The 22,409-nt window shown below is 40.6% G+C and overlaps 2 protein-coding genes across 6 annotated transcripts in view; one reads left to right on the top strand and one right to left on the bottom strand.

Annotated features, from left to right (window-relative positions):
* The window catches only part of flot1b (flotillin 1b), a 12,810-nt gene extending 4,319 nt beyond the window's left edge, over window positions 1–8,491 (top strand). Inside the window, exons 2-13 of the mRNA XM_007550199.2 lie at window positions 175–225; window positions 537–612; window positions 740–830; window positions 2,032–2,175; window positions 2,295–2,414; window positions 3,733–3,828; window positions 3,927–4,079; window positions 4,770–4,951; window positions 5,036–5,081; window positions 5,209–5,346; window positions 6,480–6,644; window positions 6,734–8,491. Of these exons, the coding sequence (XP_007550261.1) occupies window positions 183–225; window positions 537–612; window positions 740–830; window positions 2,032–2,175; window positions 2,295–2,414; window positions 3,733–3,828; window positions 3,927–4,079; window positions 4,770–4,951; window positions 5,036–5,081; window positions 5,209–5,346; window positions 6,480–6,644; window positions 6,734–6,763 (1,284 nt within the window). The 5' untranslated portion in view covers window positions 175–182 and the 3' untranslated portion in view covers window positions 6,764–8,491. The remainder of the gene's footprint in view (window positions 1–174; window positions 226–536; window positions 613–739; window positions 831–2,031; window positions 2,176–2,294; window positions 2,415–3,732; window positions 3,829–3,926; window positions 4,080–4,769; window positions 4,952–5,035; window positions 5,082–5,208; window positions 5,347–6,479; window positions 6,645–6,733) is intronic.
* Window positions 8,492–11,280: 2,789 nt separating this feature from the next.
* Window positions 11,281–22,409, bottom strand: part of ddr1 (discoidin domain receptor tyrosine kinase 1) — an 85,161-nt gene continuing 74,032 nt past the window's right edge. For 3 of the 5 annotated variants that reach the window (XM_007550198.2, XM_016670525.1, XM_016670523.1), the window contains 7 exons: window positions 20,501–20,620; window positions 16,940–17,241; window positions 16,724–16,851; window positions 15,667–15,864; window positions 14,767–15,034; window positions 13,317–13,466; window positions 11,281–12,322 (listed from right to left, as the gene is read on the bottom strand). In XM_007550198.2, coding sequence (XP_007550260.1) covers window positions 12,182–12,322; window positions 13,317–13,466; window positions 14,767–15,034; window positions 15,667–15,864; window positions 16,724–16,851; window positions 16,940–17,241; window positions 20,501–20,620 — 1,307 coding nt within the window. In that variant the 3' untranslated portion in view covers window positions 11,281–12,181. The remainder of the gene's footprint in view (window positions 12,323–13,316; window positions 13,467–14,766; window positions 15,035–15,666; window positions 15,865–16,723; window positions 16,852–16,939; window positions 17,242–20,500; window positions 20,621–22,409) is intronic. The other 2 variants (XM_016670524.1, XM_016670526.1) reach the window with 2 other exon arrangements.

Genomic DNA, 22,409 nt, shown 5'->3' with positions numbered 1-22,409 from the left:
TACTTTTATGGGGTAATAAATGTAAAGGGCTTTGCTTTTCATTTGCATCTCTGCCACAAATACTTTTTTACAAATGTTTATTTTTATTATATTAGTATAAAATCCTGTTTTTACTGCTCACAGACTGCTGAAGGATTATTTTTTTAATCATAAATGTACATTTTATCCCTTCAGGAATCGAGATGTTTTACACATGTGGACCCAATGAAGCCATGGTGGTGTCTGGTAATGGATTCCTGCTTATTTCCTGCAATAACACAGGATGTTTAGAAAATCCTTCCAGTAGCTGCTAGAAACAGATGATAGTTAATGGCCTTGTTTATAAATGTGTTCTGCTTTTACTGAAACTTTGTGATCCAATTATTTGCTCACATTGGATTTTTCTGCTTGGGGATTTTCCAGTTTTCTTTAATATGCTGCGACCAACTCGCCTGTATTGTGAAATGAAGCTAAAACTGATCTGTTTTCTGCTTCCTCTGGATAGTAAAGCAGCTGGTTGTTTGTCACTAATCAGATGTCTCTGTTTTCCCCACCAGGCTGCGGCCGTTCTGAACCTCTGATGATTGCTGGAGGAAGAGTGTTTGTCTTCCCGTGTATCCAGCAGATCCAGAAGTAAGCCGCCTTCTGCCTCTGTGGTTCAGAGTCTCTGGCAAATTAAACGGAGACAAATGAGAGCACATAAATGATCGGGATAGTCATTTCTTCTTCGTCACGCTTGCTTTCGGTTTTACGTCTGCAGAATCACACTCAACACCCTGACTCTGAACGTGAAGAGTGATAAAGTCTACACCCGTCATGGCGTCCCCATCTCGGTCACCGGCATCGCACAGGTGAGCGCCGACCGTTGTGTGGGAGAAGGGCTTTATAATCAGAAAGTTTAACAGAGTGGTTCGTTAAATCATCTTCTGTGAACATATTTACTTTTATGTCAAATCATAAAAACTCACCGATCCTTTTAGCACCACGTCAAACTTCATTGTATTTAACTGGGATTTTATTTGATAAACCATAAACTGCAGTGTGTTTAAAATCTAAAGTACTTGCTCCCTTGACTCTGATGCCACTTAATAAAATCAATGTTTAAGGCGTAACATTATGACACCAACAGGTGAAATGACACTGATTATCTCTTTATCATGTCACCTGTCAGTTTGTTGGATTTATTAAGCAGCCAGTGAACATTTTACTCTTAAAATGAATGTGTTAGAAGCAGGAAGAACAGGAAATGTAAGGATTAGAGTCAGTTTGTCGGGGACGTCGTGATTGTTGGACGACAGCGTTGGAACAGATCCAGCTCCTGTGGGTTGTTTCCAATCTGCGGCTGTCAGATAATGTCTATTAAAACTGTTCAGAAGAGGCTGACTCAGCAGACGAGCTGCTGTCGCTCTGATTTCAGGGTTCGTATCGATGCTTTAAATCCTTCAACACGCTGAATTTATGCAGAAATAAATGCTTGATATCTGTAAAAAGTCCTTGAAAATTCCTGGTATTTTCAAGGACTGTCAGATGTTTAATCAAACTAAACTTTTCTTGTTGTAGATTAGTTAGAATTACCAAAATAATTTTAATACAAAAGCATGCCACACTTTTCAGATATTTGAGACCATGACTGACTTTCTCTTCCATTTTATTGTTATGTTCATCTTTGTGTTGATCTGTGACATACAATAGAGCAGAAATATCCTTTATTGTCTCACAATGGGGAAATTTCTTTGCAACCGCAACAACACAAAAGGCACAGCAGCAAATACTCACACAAAGATAGAATATGAAATAAAAATAGAAGAAAGAACAAAAATACTACACAGTAAGGGTAAAATTTAAACAAAAACACTCTACAGTTGTAAAAAAAATTACAATGTAGTTTATGAAAAAGTTTCAAGGGATAAAATAAAATTTGCAAGGCAGAGTGGAAAGACGAGGAAACTCTGTGACTTTTTGTTTTACTGAATCAAATCTTACTAAATATTCTCCCTCTTTTAAACTTTTAGTTTCAGTTTTAGCTAAATCTTTTAGTTTTGTTTTTCCCAGGTGAAGATTCAGGGTCAGAACAAGGAGATGCTGGCCACAGCCTGCCAGATGTTCATGGGGAAGTCTGAGGCCGAGGTCGCTCAGATCGCTCTGGAGACACTGGAGGGCCACCAGAGAGCCATCATCGCTCATCTGACGGTCGAGGTCGGTCCGTCAAAACACCTTCACATGTTTTCACTTCAAATTTAACATCACACGGGTCAGAGCTTTGTCTGTATTGTGCTGTAAAATCTGTGGTAATGTTTTGCTTTCTGTGCTACCAGGAGATCTACCAGGATCGTAAGAAGTTCTCTGAGCAGGTGTTCAAGGTGGCCTCCTCCGACCTGGTCAACATGGGCATCGGTGTGGTCAGCTACACCCTGAAAGACGTCCACGATGATCAGGTTTGTGTTCTCTAAATAAAAGTCAACCATCTGGCATCTGCTGGCGTCTAATGAAAGCTCTCCGCCTCAGATGGCGTCCGCTGCTGAAGAGCTTGAGTGATTTTGACCCAGCTAACTCCCGGCCTCGTTTAGGCCCAAGTGCTTCAGCGGTAGTCGAACCACTTCTTCATTGGTTTGGCTAATGCACCACATCTGAATGGCTGCGTGTCCGCTCTCTGGGGTTTCAGTGTGTTAAAGCGACAAACTCATTTAACGCTGGGAGGTTTTAGGGAGTGGAAATCCTTCTCTGCCTAATCGCAGAAGCCATTTTAATTCACACAGCCATAAATTCCCCTTTGTTTTGTTGCACAATCAGCACAAGGTTGGATGACATTGGTTGATTTTGAATCTTGTGACTCTCTATGTGTTGATGTTTGGTTCTTATCCTCCTGAAACTCCCGATGATTGATTTTTATTGACTTACTTTATCCACCAAATTTTTATTTTAAATCTGCTGCTGCTGCCTTTATGGTACCGTTTTAACAGGATTCCTTCAGAAGACAAACAGACCTATAGCATCTCAAATTGTCTGCTGTATCTTACAGTGGGCTTGTTGTGCTTTTCCACATTTTCACACTTTGTTTCATGTGTCAAACTCGAGGCCCGGGGGCCAAATCTGGCTCACCAGAACTTCTTATGTGGCCATCTAAGTAAGCTCTTGATAAACAGATACGGTTTTGTGCCTAAATATTTTATCAATCAAATCAAAGCAGCTTCTATCTGAATTCAATCTGAAAAAGTTTATTCAACTTTAAGAGGGACTTATCAAATGCAGTTGCCTGTTTATTCATATTTTAACAGTTTAATGGGTAATTTTGTCGAGAACATTCATGATGCTGATGTGACCTGAAATAAAAACGAGTTTGACACCACTGCTACAGAGTCTCTGCTGGATCTTATAATCTTGCATTTTATGATGCGAGTTTTAAACTTTAAGAGGTTTTATGTTATTTGACATAATTATTTGACTACAGATGTGGGCAGTTTTAAGCCAATATCTATTTTTTGACTTGTGGAGGTCAATAGAACATCAGATTAACTTAAGTGGTATGTTTTCTTGTCTTTCCCATTTTGAAGAGTGGCCAAAAAAATATTATCGTGTCAGTTCTTAGCCAGTGAAAACCTTAAGTCACTGATTATTATTTAAACTTTCCTAGTTCCACCTGTGAATGAACTAAATTTCAAAGTATAAATAAAAAAAATGCTTCTTTTCCATTTTTATTGGAACTTGTTCGGCTATTTGTGTTTTCTAATCTTTCCTTTTCTGTCTACTCTGCAGGATTACCTTCACTCTCTGGGAAAAGCCCGGACAGCTCAGGTCCAGAGAGACGCAAGGATCGGAGAGGCTCAGTATAAACGCGACGCTGTTATCAAGGTATAGAATTACAAATGTAAAAATAAATGGTGAAAAAATATATATTTATATTTGGAATACTTTCCTTATGATCTTCCTGTCTCGCTGGCTGTACGCAGGAGGCTCATGCAATGCAGGAAAAAGTTTCTGCACAGTACAAGAACGAGATCGAAATGGCGAAAGCTCAGAGAGACTACGAGCTGAAGAAAGCAGCCTACGACATCGAGGTCAACTCCAAGAAGGCCGAGTCAGAGATGGCCTACCAGCTTCAGGTGCCCACTGCGCCACAGTGCACTACAGTTTGTAAACGACGCATCACATTTTTCTGCGTCAGCCACATTTAATTCACATTTTCCACGTTTTTGAACTTCCATTTGGGTCTCCACTTCTTAAAACAGCCCTAGAGCTTAAAAACAACACCCAGCTGTTATTTGGCAATACGTTGATGTGTTTTGGTATCTGGAAAATGAGCCATTTCAAAAAGCAAACCCAGTGAAGCCTGATCGGTTACCTAGCAACTCAAGCAGAGCTTCAACATGTTTGGTCAGCTGGTTTTACCACTGTATGCTCTGTACAATGGCTGCTGGAGAAGACAAATGTTTTATTGTTGACTTGCCATCCAGAAACCACTTGCTCCATTCTTGTTGGTTGTGCAGGAGGCTCCACTTCTGCTTTTCAAAGATTTACAGTTGCATGTTTGTGCATCTGTTTGCAGCCATTTTCATATGCGAGTGTAATTGTTGAGTTGGGGGCGTGGCCACCAGCAGCTCACTTGGATTTAAAGTGACAGGACGCCGTAAACAGACCATTCTGAAAGGAACTCAAAATAAGAAGAACTGAGCAGAATGAAATCTCACAATTTTGTGCAAAAAACGTCATGAATATGTTTTGTGTAACACATAGACCTTATCCTAACCTGTTCGAGGAAGCATAATAGGTCACCTTTAAATATCCCACATTAGGTGGCGAAGACCAAGCAACGCATCGAGGAGGAGAAGATGCAGATTCAGGTGGTGGAGCGAACGCAGCAGATAACGCTGCAGGACCAGGAAATCATCCGGAAAGAGAAGGAGCTGGAGGCCAAAGTTAAGAAACCCGCAGAAGCTGAGAAATACCGGATGGAGAAGTTAGCCGAGGCGCAACGGTGAGCAGCACGCCGCCATTTTGTTGAGGTCATTGAGCTGCGATTGAAAGAGTATTTTACTCGTTCTGTTCTTCTTTTGTTCAGCCTGCAGCTCATCATGGAGGCTGAAGCTGAGGCAGAGTCGATTAAGGTTAAAACCCACTTTTACTTATTATTAATTATAATATTATGTTTGGTTTTGTGAGAAGGTCTAACACTGCTGCTTTGTTTGAGCTGTTGTCTCTAATGAGCGTCTGTGTGTTTTTGCTTTCATGCAGATGAAGGGCGAGGCCGAGGCTTTCGCTCTGGAGGCTAAAGGTCGCGCTGAGGCAGAGCAGATGGCCAAAAAGGCCGAGGCCTTCAAGCAGTACAAAGATGGAGCCATGGTGGACATGCTGCTGGAGAAACTTCCTCTGGTCAGTTTAACTCTCTCTGATAAAATAATGGAATCAAACCTTAGAGCTGAGAGAAGAATCACTTACTTAGCCAAAACAAATTTACTTTTTTATTTTGAGCATGATGGGAAGGACATCGAAGGGGTGAGAGAGCTGCAGTAAACTCATCATTAATTATTACAAATTATAACCATGAATATAAAAACAAATAAGAACCAAGCTAACCTTAGCCTGAGATCTGAAAACATCTCGCTGTGCAAAGATCCTCAGCAGAGCAAGATGTGTTTCCTGCATGAACCAAGTCAGCCTTTAGAAATGCAGCTGAAACCAGAGGTTTACATACACCACTGTTAAATCAGATCAAACTTCTACTGTTGTCAGCCAGTTAGAATTACAAAAATTACTTATGTTTGCTAAATGACACAATAAGGAGACAAACATTTCAGATTTATTATGTGGGAATATTTAACTATGTTCCAAAAGGACAATGACCCCAGTTATACAGTCAACATGGTTACAAAGTGGCTTCAGGAAAATACTCAATGTTTTGGCGTGGCCCTCTTAAAGTCCTGATCTCGGAGCTGAACTGAGTTTATGATCGGATCTGAAAAGGCGCGTGAGCGAAGTGGACTTCAAACCCGACTCGGTTCTGTCAGGAGGAACGGGCCAGAAGATGGAGGAGGGAAACCGAAACGTTTGAATCATTCATGCAGTTCAGAGGCTAAGCTAACCAATAAATGTATCCAACTTCAGATTTTGGAGACACAAGTAGTAAATCTGACATATTTTCTCGTCATTGTGGCTTTTAGCAAATAGAAATAATTTGTGATTGTAGTTAACATAAAGCAAGAGAAGTTTGTGGTGATTTAACTTTAGAGGTTGAGAGAAAAATGTTTGTGGCTTTTTTATATGGCATATTTAAACTTCTGGTTTCTTCTGTAAACGATAGATGATATTCAAACAACTTTATGAAACCCAGACAGCCCTCTTTGCTGTAAAATACACCAAAAATATTGGATTTTTAACCTTTTTTGGTATCTTTTCATTCCTTAAAACTGTTGATTCTGTCTGAAAACATTTTGTCATAATTTTATTGTAAATTCCTCATTACAACCAACCTTATTCTTTTTGCTTTCTCTGACGTGTCGCTGCAGATGGCGGAGGAGATCAGCAAGCCAATGTCGAAGGTGCAGAAGATCACCATGGTGTCCAGCGGCGGCTCCGAGGTGGGAGCCGCCAAACTGGCTGGAGAGGTTCTGGACATCATGACCCGGCTGCCTGAGGCTGTGGAAAAACTCACAGGAGTTGAAATCTCACAGGTACTACTGAGTCCGATCTGTTAAAAGACAGATAATTCACCTGACTGAGCAAACTGAAAATGCTGGTTTCTTATTTTTCTCCGATTCAGGTCACATCAAAGGCGTCCCGTGTGCGTTAGGACGGGTGATGATCTGAGAGCCCCACGCCTCCTCCTCGTGTCCAATCTGTACCGTCTGTCCATGCATGTTTCCCCTCCTTTCTGTGGCTTCTGCGCATTTCCTGGATGTCTGCTGTTTTTCTCCCCGTCGTTACCAACCACAGAAACACTCGATGTTTTTTGGGCCCGTCGGAGCCGTAGCCGCTCAGCCCTCTCAGAGCTGCTGCCTTTTTATACCCGATTTTCAATATGCAACTTCTTGCCTTGTGGTTTTCCTCGTCGTTCCTGCGAAGGAGCTGGACCACGAAACCATCACTCCTCTGATCAGAGTTCAGAGGTCACTGTGCCTTTTTCTAATTTGTAGCAGAACGCAAAGTGCTTTAGCAAGTTCAGGGAGCCCGAATTACACCTGCTGCTACAATGGAAGAACTGTCCCGTCACTTGAAGAGCGGCTGCTCTCCCCTGTTTGAAATCAGGACTGAAATGTTGGAAAACCTCTCAAATTTTTAATTTGTTTACCATAATAATTGTCGCTCTCTCTGCGGTCCTGACTGTTCACAACATTGAGCTCTTAAATCAGGGTTGTCAAACTCATTTTCCTTTTGGGCCAAATCAAGACCATAAATGCTCTTAAAGGGCCGGTTGTGCCAGAATGCGTTGATAAAACCCATTAAACTGTTAAAATATAAATAAATTCTTAAAAATTAAACGCTCAACATATTTTCAGTCACTCCTAGATTTCACAGTCGATTTTTTTTGCAAAAAAAAAAAAAAACAAATTAGCTAATTAGCAGAAGTATAGTAGGAAAACAGATTTTTTTTTTTTGCGAAAAACAAACTTGCGCAAGTTTCCACAATTCACAAAAAAACTGGAGTGACGAATTGATGCAATTTGGCTGTAAATGGATAAAAAGTGCTTCAAATTGGTTGATGAAATAATATTTAAGCTTGCTGTTATCTGGACGGTTCCATTTCGGTGTCCCTTTGGAATCAAGAGGGCCACATAAAGAGCTGTGGCGACCCAGATTTGGCCCCCGGGCCTTGAGTTTGACACATCTGTTTTAAATCCTCTCTGGTAATTAAATTACTTCTCACTGCTAGCGTTGTTGTCCATTGGCTGCATTTCTTATCAGTTTGAGCTGCAGGCGGAGGGATTTCTGTCTCAAAATGTCGGAGCAAGTGTTCAATGGGTACAAGTTTTGAGGTTTTCCTGTTCGATGCGTCGAAAGCGTCTGGTGGTTGGAGAAAAGCATGTTGTCTCTTTGCAGCATGAAGTTGCTCCCTTTGTGGTCAAATTCTGGGCTTTTTTTATGCTGTAGAAACAGAACCTGCACCAACTAATGTCACAATTCACATCTTAGCTTATGTGTTTTTTTTCTCCTCTTGGAGTTTAAATTAGACATAGGATGTTTTTCCAATTTTGATCATACTGCACCTTTAAATGGTACAAATCATACAGGATATTTGAGATGTTTGTTTCAATATAATTGCAGGTGTATTCTTATAATTTTTTTTGTATGTATGTTAACTACCAGTCGCATCTGTATCAGATTTTATAGACTTTCACCCAAAAGACCCAAAGGTTTTGCATCAGTAAGCCTTCTTGCTGTCGATGTGATTCTTGTGAAGAATGCTTCAAAAACGTTTGTTGCATGGCTACTTAAACTGATATGAACGTAAATCGTATTTAGTGTGGAACTGCTTGTATTAAACGGTCAGTAGTGAATGATTAATAAAATGTTTAACTCACCGAAAACAGTCTGGTGTTTATACACAGTGTGAGGCCGCTCAGTTTTATTTGAAAAGGGTAACTTTAATAAAACATCTACAAAAATAGAACAGCAATGAATAAGAGCTTGAAGATAACAAGCGTTTCTATAGCAACGATGAAAATGTGACAGGGAGTTATCTGTATATTAGTAAAGAAAACTGTAATCCTGTCCTTTGAATATGTACATACTGTGAACATTAGAGCAGAGAGATGAAATCAGATTGGGAAGAGTTGTAGTAAAATGTTAAGAGCTTCAATATTATTTTACTAAAAGGGACAAAAATGTGATGGTCATCACCAGATTTTAAAATTTGGTTAATACAACCTGAACTGAGACGCATTCTTTAATAAATCGAGACAAAGCAGAGGCTCACCATGTGGGAGTTAACCGAGTGCTGAACAAATAAATTTTATCAGCTGTTTAAACTGAAGTTTTAGCAGCTTGCTAATGTGTAATGGTACCACTGACCTGAGGAAAAACATGTTTCTGGTCATGAAATTCAAGAGTTATACCAACATTTCTGTACAATTTGGAATCAAATAATTCAAATAAAACCATTTCAGACTGAACACCTCAATATGCACGAGGGATCTTCAATACAACATAATTAGGAGGCTGAACAACTCGACACATTCGTCTGTTCAATAAAAGAGCTTATGGTAAAAAGATCTGGTGCAGTACTGCTTGAGGAGAAGCGTCTAAAGAAATCAGCTAAGAAATCCCAAAATTTCAGCCAAATTTTGAAATTAAGCTGAATAATTCAAGTCATATATATTTATATATCAAAGTGTTGAGTGTAAACTTTCTCTGTTCTGGTTTGGCTCATTGAAATAAAGTTTCAGGACCTTAGAGGATAAAACTTGTACCAGCATGAAACAATATTTCCAATATTTTTTAAAAGTAATTTTAAAACTCTTTTTGAAGCAAACATTTTGAGTCGAAAATGATCAAACTGTACCTTTAAGCCCCTGTACAGGGTGCTGGTTTGCTGAGTCTCCAAGCTATTGCACCATTTCTCCCGACTTTCTCCTCTTCACTGGACAATCCTCCTCATAAATTGGCAACACATTCATCACACAGTCTCTATTTGCCAACTTTCATGTGCTTTCTCTCATTCTTTCATGCCTTTTTATTTTATATTCCTCGACTTTTATTTAGTAAATACATGTAAACTGTTGTGCCATTCAAGCCTGAACACAACTGAGATGGAGAAATGTGGCAAATTCCAGCAATGTTGAATAAATGTACCAAGGCACCTCAAACAGGATGGAGGTCTTCAAGCTATTGCTCCTTCAGCTTCTTAATCATAAATAGTGATGCAGTAATAGGATTTTGTCCATTTCAGGAAATAATCTGGTGACGACCAAAAACATCTCTTGAAATCCCATAAATTGAAAGTGAGTGCACAAACATTTTACTATAACCGAGCTAAAAAAAAAAAAGAGAGAGAGAAAATTGAACTACAGTGTATCAAAATGAATGAAATGGCACAACCCATCACTAAACATGTATTACTTCACAATCAGGGTGATCTCAGATTTACAGTGCTGTACAGACAGTAAGGTAGAAGCACTGGTTCCACCGCGGTCAGCTTACACATAGATCAACGCAGAGATCGACTTTCACTCCAAAAAAAAAAAAAAAAAAAAAAATCAGAAATCCCAGTTTGAATAATGCCATAAAATTACAGTGATATAAAAGAAAATTATAAGATCAGTAACATCTCAGCGCTCTGAAAGCTTACATAGGATTGCTGTTTGAATCCAGAATGCCATTCCAGGTTTTAAAACAATTTTTTACATCTAATGGTTTGGCAGAACTGTGGAGGGGAGAGGAGGCCTCAGACGTTTTCACACCTCCTGCCAACAAGCCGGGCTTCTGTGCCTTAAAAAATGTCAATCAAGTCCTGCACCCTTATATATATATATATATAAAAATGCCGTATTTTCCGGACTATAAGCCGCTACTCTTTCCCCACGCTTTGAACCATGCGGCTTGTAGCTGTATGTGGCCTTTCTGTGGATTTTACTTCTACCACCAGGGGCCGCTTTAGCAGGAAGTGAATCATTGGAAGTCAAAATTGGAAATCAAAAAAGAAAGTGCTACTTTTCATTTAGAACAAGCACATGCTAGCTGCAGGCACGACGGAGAAATGTTTTCAAACTCATCATGGAAACCACACGGAGAAGTTAATATGATGCAGCTTTTAAGTTGAAGGTTATCGATCTGGCAGTACAGATCGATAGCCACTGCACGTAAACTCAGCGTGAACGAATCCTTGGTTTGGCGTTGGAGATGGAGGGCTGCATCCTTAATAGGAGATTTATTAATGCCATCTAGTGGCCTTGTGGAAAACCGAGAGCGGCGGAGATACCGGGGGCTTATATATGTACGTTTCCAGTTTTTTAAAAAAATACTTTGTGGGTGCGGCTTATAGTGAAGTGCGCTCTACAGTGTGTGTGTATATATATATATATATATATATATATATATATATATATATATATATATATATATATATATATATATATATATATATATATATATATTTTTTTTTGCACAGTACAGTTGTAAAATAAATTTATTAGGAAGGTGGAAAAAAAATGTTAAAATAATTTATCATATTTTTTAGGTAACAAAAGCCGGGCATTTTAGCAGGAGAGTGTGCATGTTTGAGATGCGTGTCCTGATCAGAATCAGGAATCGTCATTCAGACCCATTACAGAGACGAGTTTCATCACAGTCAGGGAAATGCATGTAGGGTAAAGTGCTGCTGATTTGTGGAATTTTAAAATCGATCCTTTCTGACCGAGTCGCAGTCAAATAAAGAAGCGATGATAAGAAGAGGAACACCTGACGAGGTGCCTGAAAAGGAGTCCCAGAGCAACGTCTCTCTGATGGAAGAAAAAACACAATTATCTGTTAATTTGCAGCTGCAGACTCTTGTCTTCTGCCTTTTACTTCTTGTTTGGCGTCGGGTGCAGGATGGAGGTCGGATTGCTACGGTTAAAGACGGGAGACTCGTGTTCACGTTGACGAAACGGGGAGGCTGCTCCTGTCTGGTCCACGCCTCTTTATTCCCCCACAAACACTGTGGATGTGGGTCACTGGGCAAGAATGTGGGGCTGAGATCAAATGAAGAGACGTAATAAAAAGTAGGCCGAAGGGGACGTAGCTGGGAGTAAGCTCACTGAGTTACAGTGCATGCTGTGGGCTATAAATACTAAGACAATCCCTGCGTGACCTTTCACCTCCAAACAACAGCTGTTCTTTGTGATATTCACCTGTTAGTCCACAAATAACATTTAAAATGCTGAATAATTTGAAAGTTTCAGACATGAAGCTGTATTTTGTGCGACTGATTCCTGCATATTAACTCTGCAGCATCGAATCAGCAGAGACACGATCTGAAATGGCAGAAAACTGTTTTGTAGACTGAACCCACCACCAGTTACTACGTAACGTAGCCGTTACCTACTGAAAAGACGTCTTTTGGGGGTCTGAGGTGGAATAAAAACCGAACCAGCGGCGTCTCAGCCCCACCCGCCCAAAAAGTACAAAATACAAAAGCGAGCAACCCCACTGTGCCTGTGAACGCACCCTCCACCACACCAGCCCACTTCACCGCTCAAGCAAAAAGTTCAACTTTCTTCCCGTCGTTCCTCCGTCAAACCATGTTCATGGCGTCCTCGGTTAGAAAGGAGTGGATGTTGGCAAAAGATGGGCGGAGCTTGCAGTCTCTGTTCCAGCAGCTCAACATGAGCTCATAGAGACCCTGAGGACACACAGCCGGCCTGCTCAGATACACCTGAGAGAGAAAGAGACACGTGTGATGAACGTCCGCACAGCTCTGGATCGCTTTGGGTTATTTTGACTAGCTTCATTAGCCCTGATCAGTAGTCAAGTGGTCATCAACTCAGAAACCGGATTTTTTTTTTCCCAATCAGTGAACGCATCATATGGAAAACGGGGTAGCAAAACTCTTCTGCCCACATTAAAGGTGACTTATTATACTGCCTTGAACAGATTTATGGCCTAAACAAAACATGTTCATTACATTTACAGAATTCATTCTGATCTCTTTTCAGACTGAGCTGTTTTAGGGCGTCTTGTCACTTTAAATCTAAACGAGCTGCTGCTGACCACGCCCCCAACTCAACATTTACACTCATGTCGAAATGGCTGCAAACAGATGCGCAGTTATACAACCAAACATCTTTGAAAAGCAGCAGTAGAGCCTCCTGCACAACCAACAAGAATGCAGCAAGTGGTTTCTGACATGCAAGTCAAAAAACAAAACACTTGTCTTTTCCAGGAGCCACTATACAGCACATATAGTGGTAAAACAGCTGACCAAATGTGCTGGAGCTCCGCTTGGGTTGCTAGGTAACGGTGAAGCACCCATCGATTGTGACTAAATTGGAAAGGTTTTGAAATGGCTCAATGTCCAGACCCCACATGTTGTTTTTAGAAGCGCAAAAACATGCAAAAAGTGAATTTTGCCTAATAGGTCCCATTTAATCGTTAACACCATATTTAATTGAGAAAACCGAAGTTTTCTCAATTAAAACTGAAGTTTTCTCTCAGTTGCATCTCCCATAGATCTTTGCTAACCTGTTCATTTAAGCATAACAGGTCACCTTTAAGCAATAAGACTTGTAAGGACAAAATCAATGCTGGCTAAAAATAACACAAAGGCCCGTCTTGAACGATCCCAAATACTTGTGTAAAATAATTCTCTGGACTAATGTGTGTTTTTGAGGAGTCAAATCACTTTCTAAATGCTCATGTTTTGGCCGTACCTGTCTGCCCTGGTCTCTGAAGAACTCCCCTGCGTTGTCGATGACTTGCTCATCTGTGAGGTCGGAGTACGGCTGCTCCTGACAAACGCTCAGCATCTCCCACAGAGTGACTCCGAATGCCCACACGTCGCTGGCTGTGGTGAACTTCCCCTGCGGACACACACACACACCTGAACCTCTGCCTTCATCGTCTCGACCTCCATTAGTGTCACAAGAACTACGGGCATCATTATCATAAAAGGTGAAACTGACGGAGAGGAATGACACGTCTAATGGGTTCCTTTCACATGTGAGTGCTTCATTAATGAATCACTGTTTTCTGAGTGCATTAGTTTATTTTCTAATGTTTTATTTGTATAATTTTACTGTTAATGGTCCAAAAAGCCTTGACCTGAATTAAAGTGGTGGAAAATTGCAATGCAATTAAAAGAAATCTCAGATTGGTGTTTCCTACACAGTCTGGAAAACTGAAATTTAACCACTTTCAATTTCTGAAAAAGTAGCGAAAATAGCATCCATCGTGCAAATCCAGTTATCCTTGGAGAGATGCTGAGGCTTCCAGCCTGGACCAAGCTAATGCAGAACCACTTAGAGTAATATACAACTAAAACATTAGAAAACATCACAGGACAACACAGAGACACACAGGACAAATAACCATCTCACACCTAAGGACAATTTGGAGATCAGTAACCTGACATGTTTTGGACTGTGGGAGGAAGCAGGAGTACCTGAGAGAACCCAAGCATGCACACTGCAAAAACAAAATCAAGTCTAGTTTCTACTGCAAATATCTTAGTAGGTGTGAAATAGGACGAAACTAACTTGCATGTAACTTATCAGCAAGAAATGGGAGCTTATTTAAGTCAACAATTCATCAATTTTGATGAAAAAGTTCAAGTTATAAGTTATAATCTGGACATTTTTCCCCATATTACAAGTTAAATGATTTGTTCCACTGGCAGATTATTTAACTTATAACTGATGTATAAGATGATGTATTGAGCAACACATACAAACACAATCAATATTACACAATAAAAGATGAGGAATTATTCAGTATGATTGTTTTTCTAGTCAATATCATCTTAAAGCTGTTGAAATTAATTCTTCTGATATATTTCCAATATATTTTTCGATAAGGTGTTTCATATAGATATAACTCTATGTGAGGCCATGTTCAAAGATGTCTGCCTTGCATCCGTTAATCCATCCACGCATTCAGTTTTTCCAGCCTCTATATTTAAATCCTGAGCTCAACAGAAATATCTGCCCTGCATTTATCACAAACTTTTCTATTTATGCATTAAAAGCAGGGAGACTCCAGAAAGTTCAGTCTGGAAAAGTCTAGAGTTTTGACTTAGAAGAGAAAACCATTTACAGATGAAACTATAAGCAGTTCATGATAACCTGTGAGCACACAGACCATCGCGTCGCTCTGCCTGCTCACCATGAGGATGCACTCCCAGGCCATCCATCGTATCGGCAGCACAGCTCTGCCTTGGATCCTGTAATAGTCTCCGGCGTACAGGTTTCTGCTCATGCCGAAGTCGGCGATCTTGATGTGACGCTCCCCGCCTCGATCCTCTCCGCTCTCTCCCTTCTCCCCGCCGACCAGGCAGTTACGAGTGGCCAGATCCCGGTGCACGAAGTTCAGAGAGGACAGGAACTTCATCCCTGATGCGATCTGGCTGGCCATGGAGATGAGCGCTGGATAACTGAGGACAGGAGGGAAACGTCAGGAAGTGTAGCTGAGGATGTTTACTTTAAAGTTTCCTTGAATAGGTAGGATAGGTCTATAGGCGATACAAAACCATGCTTAGACTGAGCTGTTTTAGGGGGTCTTGTTACTTTAAATCCAAATAAACTCAAAGTTTACAATCACACGGGAAAATAGCTGTGAACTGTTGTGCAATTATACAACAGTTCATCTTAGAAAAGCAGAAGTGGAGCGTCCTGCACAACCAACAAGAATACAGCAAGTGGTTTCTGATTGGTAAGTCAACAGCAAAACACTTGTCTTTTCCAGAAGCCATTGTACAGCACATGCAGCAGTAAAACCAGCTGACAAAACGTGATTGAGCTCAGCTTGGGTTGCCAGGTGACGGTGCTGAGCTTGGCTGAGGTTGCTAGGTAACAACACAGTCCCCGATGAATACGAGTCAACAATTATAATGGCTCATTTTCAAGACACCAAAAAAATATAAACGTATAGCCAAAAATAAACGGAAAAAAAAGGTTGGTTTTTTTTTTAGGCTTTTTTGCCTTTTTTTTGAACGGTTAAGACCAAAATGGAAGCACAAAAACACGCAAAATATGAATTTTATGTAGCAGGTGTCCTTTAAGCTACCTGATGGTCGGTGTGTTGTGTGAAGGCCCAGTTTTGTCCAGCAGGACACGCTGGGACAGATACTGGTTCAGGTCTCCACACTCCATGTACTCGGTGACCATGCAGAGGGGATCGCTGCTCACACACACTCCCAGCAGCCGGATGATGTTTGGGTCCTTCAGGCGAGACAAGATCTTCACCTCCTTCAGGAAGTCGTTCCTACCAGAAGAAAAGGGACAGATCTGCTGAGTCAACAGAACAAGTTCGTACAAAACTCCAACATAAAGCGCCAGCTCTCTGTTTTTTTTAGTTAGCGTTTTGTTTGAAAAGCCTCAACCATGAAGAAAACCACAGAGAAGCAGATATTTTCCTTTGTTTGCTGAAGATCTTTTATCCAGTTTAAGGCTAAACTCCACAGCAGAGTCTTTATCCAGAGCAGACGTGTCTGTTCCTGCTGCCTCGGTTAACGTCTCTCCCACTATGTTTTTGGTTCATTTAAGGCCTCGTTGTCTAAACATCTCTTCACTTCTCCATTTCCCACCAGGGGAGGCATTTAATTTAAGATTTTCAGAGATCTTCTGTCTGGTACCAGCTGCTTTCAGACATGGCTCAGGAAATCAGCCATAATCTCCTTAATTAAGACCTTCTTTAAATCAGTTTTAGTTTGTTTTTTTAAAAGAAACCTAGGTCATTTCCTGACTTATCAGTTTTATTTTGCTCCTTTTGTGAAGAACTTAATGTGAATAATGAACCATAAATATTATGACTCTGCACAGTAACGAAGTGTCACTTCTGTCAAAATATCTGGCAAATACAAAAACAACTTTTTGGAGGAGAAAATGTGTTTACGTCTGTACATTAAAACTTTAAGTATGGTTAAAAAAATTGATTTGGAAATAAAAAATTAACTTTAAATTTCCAGTTGTAAAATCGAAAAATAAAGTGAAAAGGGTAAAGAAAAAAAAAATAGATTCTGGTACTGTGAAGAACATTAGACAGTGTAACAAAAAGATATTTAGTTACAGTAAGAAATTATAATGCAATGTTTAGACACTGTAAAAAATAAACTGATACAAACCTGGCATTCTTCGAGGCGTCTGGGCGCAGTATCTTCACTGCGACCAGAAGAGGGCGCCCTTTCCTCACATTAAAGGGGAACTCCAGGATCGGGAGGTCCAGAGGGTTCTCTATTTCACACAGGTGAACCTTTAACCACAACAAATTAAATTCAAACACTGATGGAGGACGGCGATCTTTTCACCCAGACACGTCCTCCGTCTTCGTCAGTCCTCACCTCCCCGAACTGTCCCTCCCCCAGCTTCTCCTTGAAGACGAGGCACTGGCGCGGCAGCTCCGGCAGCGGGAGGGCGTCGGCACCAGGGCTGGAAGAGGCCAAGGCCGGCACTGCGTAGGTGTTGTTGCCGCTGACCCCCTGCAGACTGACGATGTCCGCCTCTGCATAATGCGGGACGCTGGGAGGCAGCGGCGGGGACACGGGGGGAGACAGAGACGGATAAGGAGGCGACCCCGGATAGGGAGGGGGCTCCTCGTGTGCAGAGGGGAACCCTTTCTCCAGGTCCAAGTCCAAACCACAAGCTGGGAGACAAGAGGCAGACGGGGCAGATGAAAAGACGAGATAACCGAGAACAACCGAGTGATTTAAGACGGCCGTCTGTGCAGGAACAGTATCAGGAGATAAAAGGTCAGGCGACTTGTTCTGAAGGGATAGTTTGGATTTTCAGCTGAATACCAAATCCAGTGTCCAAGAAGAAAAACGTAAGCAATCTCAGATAAGTGAAATCAAGTTTTCCACTTTCCTTTCCTCTGTCGGCCTGGGAAATGGTTGTTTATTATTACAGAAGAACTGATGACGGTCCAGAGCACAGCTGCACGCTCATTCATCTACTGGGAGGCTGAGCTGGAGCTGAAATTATGCAGCGGAGCTGTCATCCTGCAGAAATATCGACACACCCCTGCACATTGTGACGGATTACAATTTTGTGAATGTATTCCCCGCTGCGGCCTCCTGCAGCCCAGTCAGTGCATTAATCATTGTTTCATTCAGTCAGCTGACAGCACACATTCACCCTCCTGTGACTTATTTTATTCCCGTGAGAGACTGAAATAATTTATAATTTCATTAAATCCATCTGCCTGCGTGAATAGCAGGTACGAACCACTTGTTATTGAATCTCCCTTTGCTCATTTACACCACATCGAACTCCTAATTTTAAACTAAATTTCAACCTGCATTTTTACCCGCTGATAAAACTGAAACGCCTCGAAAAGATAATTTTACGTTTGAAACCAGCGGCTCCCAGAAGGTTCAGACAGCACTTGAGTCATGGGCTTGTAGAGAGAGTGAGACCTGAATGCCAAGTTGTTTTACCTTTGAAATAATAATGAGCCTGATAGGAGAATGTTCAGCCTAAATTCACATGCAGCTGCAGCCAGTAGATCACAATACTGTAACTTTATAAAGCTCATATATTTGGGAGGGAAAGCAGGAGTCACAGAGACTCCAGTAAAAAAAAATATTTTACTGTCTGTCATTATCAACTGGATTTGACTTCAGTGTGTTTTAATCAGGATAAAAATGGGATAACTTGGATTGGTCTGGGAAGGTAACAATTAGAAAAGTGCAGTATCCTCGTCGCAGAAGTGTGCAGTTTTGTTTCGAGTCTCGACTTGGAAAATCTTTTCCACTTGCAGCATCTTGTCCTCAGCTCTCATCAACTGACCTCACAGGTTTCTGCTAAATCTAGTTTGCAGCAGGAGAGTCAAACACGTTTTCATTTTGGGCCAAGTTCAAAGTCATGCATGAATGGAAGAGTTGTTTATTGCCATAATGTATTGCTAAAATCCATTTTAGAACATTAAACTTTCTGCATTCCATCAGTACTTACTAAAATTAAATAACACTGCACATCTTTTTGTTGTTGAACATTTTTGATAATCAAAATCCCTGATTTTCTGATGCTACTTTAGAAATATTTGCAAGAAATTTTGCGATATTCGATATGTATGATGGTAAATGTGACCTTTTGTTACTTGCCATAAAGATCACAGATTGCAAGTAAGACTGAGGCAGCAGAAAGAAATACTGCCATCTGCAGGCGAGAGTTAGGAATCAATTTTAGTCTAAAATGGTCAACATGTTTTTGATCATTTTTGTGGAATACATGCAACTAACTTACAGTTATGCATTATGCGCGGATCTGTTTATTTTGCGTCATTTTCTGAGATTTGGGAATTTTAAAAGAAAAAAGCTGGAGGGACTGGCTGATGTAACAGACAAAACTTGCTCTTATTATATTGCTACAATAATATTTAGGTGCTCAGATGTTACCTTTAAGGTTTTACTTATGCATCCCTCTGGAGTCAGGAGGGCCAGATTAAAAGCCATGGGGGGCCAGGTTTTTGCCCCCGCCCTTCAGTTTGACACATGGACTCTTCTAATTACGTTTCTTCTTATGAAGTCGTGTTTTTGTACCATTGTTGTTGTTTGGGACTCACTGTGATGATTTCTTGCAGACATCTGATAGTTTTGGGATAAAAACTTCTCTGCAAACTACGGCTTTAGACGAACGACACCAGAAAGATCCTGCAAGGACAGATGACCTTCACTTCAGCTCTGCTGTTGTTACAAGAAGATTATTATACAACTAGAAATAATTAGTCGTTTTCTGGGTTATTGATTTTCATGATGCATCTCAGATTGAAATTATTTGCAGATGTAATGAGAATGGACAGTTAATTGAAAAAGTAATAATGTCGGCCAGCTGTTGCTCCTAAAGGAGTGGTCTTTAAATAAAATAAAGGTCAAATTACTCCCAGTTTCCCAGTGGGAAGTCCGACTTTGGAGGGTTTTACTCATCATTGCACAGTGAAAAAAGTGAGAATGGATTTCCAACTTAAAAAATAATTTGTTACATGCAGTCAAATTAAGTTTGTCAAATTTATATTTGCTTAACATGACGACTTAATAAATGAAATATATTTACTTGCATAAACTTAATTTGACTGCTTGTAAAAAACTAACTCAATGTATTTTAAGATGGATCACCTGTTTCCTTTTCAGTGTATACAATATGGTTGTATTCGCTCGTAGACTCAATCTTTGGCATACTGTCATTTATAAAATCGTACTGAAACCATTTTGTATTTTCCTGCATAAGTAGAAAGTCCACTTGAGGATATTCTCTTCAATCTGAGAAATTAATTTACTTTCGGTAAAAATGAGTGAACTTAACTTGGGGAGAAATCTTTTTGGTTTTCTGCTCCATCTTCTAAATGTATGCATACATGAACCTTAAGATGCTGATGTCACTAAATATTTTTAAGGCTGTTCTTACCGATTTTGAGAAGAAATCATCTGTCTGTAAATGTTTTAATTAATTTATGTACGACTGCGTTGCGTTTGAATGTGCTGTAGACTCTGTGCTGCTGCCCGTCTTGGCCAGGATTCTCTTGTAAAACAGATTTTTAATCTCAGTGGGATTTTCCTGGTGAAATAAAGGAAGTGGTAATTTCCCAGCTCCGAGTGCAGCTGGAATGCAGCATGATAACCTGGTGCTGCTGAGGCGTTCACAGAAACTAAACTCAATCAAAGTAAAAAAATAAATAAAAAAAAGCTCTTTGTGAAACTTTCCAGTTCCTTAGAAACCAAACTATCCCTTCAAACAAAGGAAGGAGTTATGTGATGAGTGAATGGGAGAATGGGAAGGTCGCATGCAGAAACAGATTGTTAATATTTGGGAGAAAATCTTCTCCTGCCTCGACGCCGACAGGTCGGTAGGTGAGTGGAAAGCAGGGGATCCTCCTGACTGTGCCGGTCCAGTCTGAGGCTTCTTACCCTGGGGCACATTCAGGCTCTTTTCCTGAGCCTGAGCCGATCTCGGGACGACTACAGCTCTGGAGCCTTTTCTGTGATCTGGTAGGAGCACGTGATAGGCTGGATTGTTTAACAGCAAGGCTACAAGGTCACACACACACACACACACACACACACACACACAGAGACAGAGACGTACAGAACGAGGTGGGGCGCACAAACAAAATCATAACATGGGACAAAACAGAATCATGACAGTGTTGGCGTGTTCATGTAGATACGAGGAATCATAAGGGTTTTCATTATGAGCACAGGAAGGAAGAACATCTCAGGCAAGTTAACACAACCCAACAGAAATTAAAAACTGACTGCATGGGATGTTTGTTACTCTTGTTATTTCAAACTCACACAGGCGCCTCGTGAAGACGGCATGCCAACCTCCTGAAGAACAATGCAAGCAAAGGAATGCATTTTTTCTTCTTTAATCCTCAGCTTCTCCTCCCTATCCTCCCCTCTCTTCGGAACAATAGCTCTTTTGTGCCCCCTCTGCACCGTGCATCTTCTTGCAGGCAGTCTTCCTTGCAGGATGTTTGGTTTGATTTACTTTTGTTTGGTGTGGTGGAATATTCTGCAACGCCACAGTTTTCTAGATAGGCACGCCACATCGGGAGTTTTCCTCCTGCTTTTGCCCCATCAGCCAAATGAGTTTGCAAAATCACAAACTGAGACATGCAAACTGAGCGATGTGGTACAAACCACAGGCATGAGTGCAGAAATTTAAATACGGGACATATGGAAGGTGGGATTGTTGTCACATTTTCTGCTTATTTATTGCCAGCTGATGTGTTTTGCATGTTTTCTTGCCTGTCAACATGTTGCGCAGAGCAGAGCTTTGCGTAACAAAGCTCTCTCACTTTTTTGTGATCTTTTGTAGTCATTTTTATTTAACTTTTCTTCCAGTTTTCTGAGGAACTTTTACTTTTGTTCCTTTAGACTTTGGCTGCTTTTTTACTCATCGTCTGTCCAGTCCTTACGCCAAACCATGCCAACTTTTAAAACGGCTCTCCTCTAGAAATGACCTGTCGCAATAAGCAATAAATCAAAACTTGGCACCGATATGTGCATTTCTGCTCTCAAGGAAATTTTAGATTTATACAAGAGACATAATACCAGAATTTTTATGTGTTCTATAGATGCATCAAAAGCCTTTTATCATGTTAATCATGAAAAATTGTTTCATAAATTGCATGAGAGAGGAGTTCTGAAATATTTATTAAGAATATTAGTGTATTGGTATGCTCACCAGAATATGTCTGTAAAATGGGGAAACTCTGCATCATCTTATTTTATGTGGGTAATGGTGTGCGACAAGGCAGCATTTTATCTCCTTGGCTTTTTAACCTGTATATGGATGATTTATCTAAGCTGCAGAATCTATGTAGAACTGGCTGTCGGGTTGGTAACCGAACCATCGACCACCTGATGTACGCTGACAATCTTGTGATATTCTTTCCATATAGTGCAGCAACTGGTAAGGGTTTGCTCTCAGCATGGGTTACAGCATGATATTAAATATAGTGCAAAAAACAGCAACATCATGATTATCAAGAGCAAAGAAGACACTAAATTATCTTTTCCTGACTTCACCCTGTCTGGCAGCATCCTCCAGGTCACTGATGAGGTCAGATATTTGGGACATTACATCACCTACGGTGATGTAATGTCCTGTGGAGACGTTTAAAGGCAGTGTTGTACTCAATATGTACAAGTTAATATTCTTCTTCGGAGGTTCTCCATGTGGTCAGCATCTATAAAATTGCACTTTTTAAAGCATCCATTACTCCAATGTATCCAGCCCACCTGTGGCAGCGTTACAGGAAAAGCAGTATGAATAAACTTCAGGTCGCTCATAATGATGGCATGAGGATGC

This window comes from Poecilia formosa, unplaced genomic scaffold (assembly GCF_000485575.1).
Source record: "Poecilia formosa unplaced genomic scaffold, Poecilia_formosa-5.1.2 Scaffold34, whole genome shotgun sequence".
Taxonomy (NCBI): Eukaryota; Metazoa; Chordata; class Actinopteri; order Cyprinodontiformes; family Poeciliidae; genus Poecilia; species Poecilia formosa.
The sequence above is the reverse complement of the archived record's forward strand: the minus strand, read 5'-3'. Positions and strand labels throughout refer to the sequence as shown.